This window comes from Halichoerus grypus, chromosome 2 (genome assembly GCF_964656455.1).
Source record: "Halichoerus grypus chromosome 2, mHalGry1.hap1.1, whole genome shotgun sequence".
Classification (NCBI taxonomy): Eukaryota; Metazoa; Chordata; class Mammalia; order Carnivora; family Phocidae; genus Halichoerus; species Halichoerus grypus.
In genome coordinates this window covers 146,659,981-146,665,022 of record NC_135713.1, presented here as the reverse complement: position 1 = coordinate 146,665,022, position 5,042 = coordinate 146,659,981, and the positions used below count along the sequence as shown (strand labels likewise).

At 38.0% G+C, this 5,042-nt stretch overlaps 1 protein-coding gene across 1 annotated transcript; it reads left to right on the top strand.

Annotated features, from left to right (window-relative positions):
- The first annotated feature begins 408 nt into the window (after positions 1–408).
- On the top strand, positions 409–1,371 carry LOC118540868 (olfactory receptor 2T29-like). Its single transcript, XM_036100215.2, has one exon. It carries the CDS (start codon positions 409–411, stop codon positions 1,369–1,371), a length of 963 nt encoding a protein of 320 aa, XP_035956108.1.
- Positions 1,372–5,042: the final 3,671 nt, after the last annotated feature.

Here is a 5,042-nt window from a genome sequence, read left to right as displayed (position 1 = left end):
TCTAAAAGCAGAGAGATAGATTTGTATAACAAAATTCCTAAAAATGGGGTTTTATTTATCTTTTCTTTCAATAATTCACTTTTTGTGTTTAAGTTATCATCTCTGCAAATGCCCAATATATGTTGATGGATGCCAATATCTATCATTAGGATAGATAGTAGAAGTTGCCAAATATTTTTACCCATAGTTCTTAATTCCTTATCTTCTATTAAATTCTAAATTTTAAGTAATTAATCATCCCCATTTCTACACACCATGAAACTTTCTCTGATTAACACAGTGAGGTTGGCAAAAACAAACACATACATGCACACTGTCAGTAAATATTTATTTATTCATTTCAGGTGGAAGAATCCCATGACTGACCATTAATCCCAAAGCTCTTCTCAGTGGTGTAAGTGAAACCTTATGAAAAACATGAACTGGGTGGCTAATTACACTGGACAGTCCGATTTCATTCTGGTGGGAATCTTCAGTCAATCAAATCACCCAGCTCTCCTGTGTGTGGTCATTTTTGTAGTTTTCTTGATGGCTTTAACTGGGAATGGTGTCCTGATTCTTCTGATACATTTTGATGCCCACCTCCACAGCCCCATGTACTTTTTCATCAGCCAGTTGTCGTTCATGGACGTAATGTACATTTCTGTCACCGTGCCCAAGATGCTCATAGACCAGGTCATCGGTATAAATAAGATCTCAGCCCCTGAGTGTGGGATGCAAATGTTTCTCTATGTGACACTAGCAGGTTCAGAAGTTTTCCTTCTAGCTGCCATGGCCTATGACCGCTCTGTGGCCATCTGTTACCCTCTTCATTACCCTGTCCTCATAACCCATAAAGTATGTCTTCTCCTAGCATCTGGCTGCTGGTTTCTAGGATCTGTGGATGGATTCATGCTCACACCCATCACTATGACATTCCCTTTCTGCAGATCCCGGGAGATCCATCATTTCTTCTGTGAAGTCCCTGCTGTAATGAAGCTTTCCTGCTCAGACACTTCCCTCTATGAGACACTCATGTATCTGTGCTGTGTCCTCATGCTCCTCATTCCTGTGACAGTCATTTCAAGCTCCTATTCTTTCATCCTCTTCACCATCCACAGGATGAACTCAGCAGAGGGACGGAAGAAGGCCTTTGCCACTTGTTCTTCCCACATGATGGTGGTCATCCTCTTCTATGGTGCTGCTGTCTATACCTACATGCTTCCCACCTCCTACCACACCCCTGAGAAGGACATGGTTGTATCTGTCTTTTATACCATCCTCACTCCTGTGTTAAACCCTTTAATCTATAGTCTCAGGAATAAGGATGTCATAGGAGCTCTGAAGAAAATGTTGAATGTGGGACCTGCTTTTCAAGAAACTATAAAATAGGACATTTTTATATTAATGCTTTTATTCTTTTTCTCCAAATATTATAACTTCAGAATCTTATGCCAATATTATTCCATAGATTTTCATCTCATAATGCCTCCTATCATTTGCATACCTCTTTCGGGAATTACTTCTGTGTATTACAAAGCTCTTTGATTACATAATATTTGTCCATTCAAAATGAATTTTACTATCATATTGTACTGGCATTACATTTACTGACATTGATTATTACACACTTATTCTGTAAGAGAATATTCATACTTTTAGAAAATACATTATAAGAATATAGGGCAGTAAAGGTTATGAGGTAGTATTAAATTGTCTTTATTTTTTGTATTTGTCTTTAATAAGACAGATAAAAAGAGAGAAACAGAGAGTTTGACAGAATTATGAAGGAATAGGTACAATATTACCTATTTGAGAGAGAAAGAAAGATTGACAGAGAAATTATGAAGCAAATGGGTACAATTTTAACAGTAGGCAGAGTATATGGGTGTTCTTTGTACCTTCTTATTTGTACTACATTTATACAAATCTGAAATTAACCCCAAATAAAGAATTAAAACATCTTTCTCCCCCCAACTTTAAAAGAATTGATTATCTGTTTTGTGGTTGTGTAAATAACATGATATCCTAGAAAACACTCACTCATTTCAGTTTGGCTTTTCATCACTGAGGTGATCCAATCATTGGTTCACATTTATTTGAAACTATCTTGTTCTACATGATCCATTCCTAAAGACATATAGTGGAAGTTAATAGTCACCACAATGTGGTAAATTTAGGATTCAGAATTGCCTAGGGGATTGTGGGGGAAATGGAAACCCCAGGGTGGAATGAAAATTTAGGGAAGGTTCTTTGCATGAGGTGACATTTGAATTGAGTTTTAAACTATGTAATTTATTTTTTTAAAATGTTTTATTTATTTATTCATGAGAGTCAGAGAGAGAGAGAGAGAGGCAGAGGCAGAGGGAGAAGCAGGCTCCCCGCCTAGCAGGGAGCCTGATGCGGGACTCGATCCCAGGACCCTGGGATCATGACCTGAGCCGAAGGCAGACCCTTAACCATCTGAGCCACCCAGGCACCCTTTAAAGTATGTAATTTATTAAACAAATAGATAGGGCACCAAATAGCCTTTCATTTATTCAATAAATATTTTATGATATATTATAATAAAGATATTAGTTAAAGGTTATTAAAATATAAATAATATATGAATGCTATCTCTAAGAAATTTGAACTAGTAGCTGTAGTTGTATATTTCAATAAGTGGTAAAAATTATATGATATGCTTTGATGTTGATTTGGAAAGGGCACAACTCATAAGGACACATCAGTTATACTGTGATATATGAGTTCATTCAAGCCAAGAGGACTGAGAGAAGAACTTGGAGTTCATTTTTGAATGGTGACTAGATGTTACCCTCAGATAAGTACTGGGTTTTGGGTTGAAGGGATTTACTCAGGGACAAGATGTCTCATAAAACACACAGAATGAGCAAAGGAGATGGTTGACCAAATAGGAGCAGTAAATATTCCAGTGGAACCTCCTTTTTATCTTTAGTTTAGATACTCATTTCTCGCCTTTCCTTAACTCAGAGTTTTACAAAAAGTAATGAAGTTATTAGACTTATATTTTGGAAATGTTAAATCAGTGTTCACCAATTGGAAGAGTACAAGCCTGAAGGCAAGAAGTCCAGGTAAGTAAGGATGGTGAACAAAATACTGTTAATCTAACTGGAATGAACCATGCTTCAACATCAGGAGGCACTAGAGGAAAGATATTTGGGGTAAATATAACCCTGTTGAACTTGTACCATAAAACCACAGACATGGTTTTATGTCAAGCATTTTTCAATTGGCTGTGTCCAAATTCTTCAAATTCAGAATTGTCAGGTTGTTTCAAACATATACATTCTATTTTGCTTTGAGAGACACTCAATTATTGTATCACTGTAAAATAAGGATCTTGCAGTATTTGAGATTGCAAATTGGAAAACCAATTTCCAATATTTTTGCTTCAAACTGAATGAATAAAATAATGCATTCTTTTTTACTCTTTATTGTTATGTTAATCACCATATATTACATCATTAGTTTTTTTTTAAATTTTTTTATTGTTATGTTAATCCCCATACATTACATCATTAGTTTTAGATATAGTGTTCCATGATTCATTGTTTGTGCATAACACCCAGTGCTCCATCCAGAACGTGCCCTCCTCAATACCCATCACCAGGCTAACCCATCCTCCCAACCCCCTCCCCTCTAGAACCCTCAGTTTGTTTTTCAGAGTCCATCGTCTCTCATGGTTCTTCTCCCCCTCCGATTTCCCCCCCTTCATTCTTCCCCTCCTGCTACATTCTTCTTCTTCTTTTTTTCTTTCTTAACATATATTGTATTATTTGTTTCAGAGGTACAGATCTGAGATTCAACAGTCTTGCACAATTCACAGCGCTTACCAGAACACATACCCTCCCCAGTGTCCATCACCCAGTCACCCCATACCTCCCACCCCACCCCCCACTCCAGCAACCCTCAGTTTGTTTCCTGAGATTAAGAATTCCTCATATCAGTGAGGTCATATGATACATGTCTTTCTCTGTTTGACTTATTTCGCTCAGCATAATACCATCCAGTTCCATCCACGTCGTTGCAAATGGCAAGATCTCATTCCTTTTGATGGCTGCATAATATTCCATTGTATATATATACCACCTCTTCTTTATCCATTCATCTGTTGATGGACATCTTGGCTCTTTCCACAGTTTGGCTATTGTGGACATTGCTGCTATAAACATCGGGGTGCATGTAGCCTTTCGGGTCCCTACTTTTGTATCTTTGGGGTAAATACCCAGTAGTGCAATTGCTGGATCATATGGTAGCTCTATTTTCAACTTTTTGAGGAACCTCCATACTGTTTTCCAGAGTGGCTGCACCACCTTGCATTCCCACCAACAGTGTAGGAGGGTTCCCCTTTCTCCGCATCCCCGCCAACATCTGTCATTTCCTGACTTGTTAATTTTAGCCATTCTGACTGGTGTGAGGTGGTATCTCATTGAGGTTTTGATTTGGATTTCCCTGATGCCGAGCGATATTGAACACTTTTTCATGTGTCTGTTGGCCATTTGGATGTCTTCTTTGGAAAAATGTCTGTTCATGTCTTCTGCCCATTTCTTGATTGGATTCTTTGTTCTTTTGGTGTTGAGTTTGATGAGTTCTTTATAGATTTTGGATACTAGCCCTTTATCTGATATGTCATTTGCAAATATCTTCTCCCATTCTGTCAGTTGTCTTTTGGTTTTGTTCACTGTTTCCTTTGCTTTGCAAAAGCTTTTTATCTTGATGAAGTCCCAATAGTTCATTTTTGCCCTTGCTTCCCTTGCCTTTGGCGATGTTTCTAGGAAGAAGTTGCTGCGGCTGAGGTCGAAGAGGTTGCTGCCTGTGTTCTCCTTTAGGATTTTGATGGACTCCTGTCTCACATTGAGGTCTTTCAACCATTTGGAGTCTATTTTTGTGTGTGGTGTAAGGAAATGGTCCAGTTTCATTCTTCTGCATGTGGCTGTCCAATTTTCCCAACACCATTTGTTGAAGAGACTGTCTCTTTTCCATTGGACATTCTTTCCTGCTTTGTCAAAGATTAGTTGACCATAGAGTTGAGGGTCCAT

Bases quoted from the DNA above. Each gene is read 5' to 3' on its own strand.
- LOC118540868 (XM_036100215.2), top strand. From the start codon at position 409: ATGAAAAACATGAACTGGGTGGCTAATTACACTGGACAGTCCGATTTC.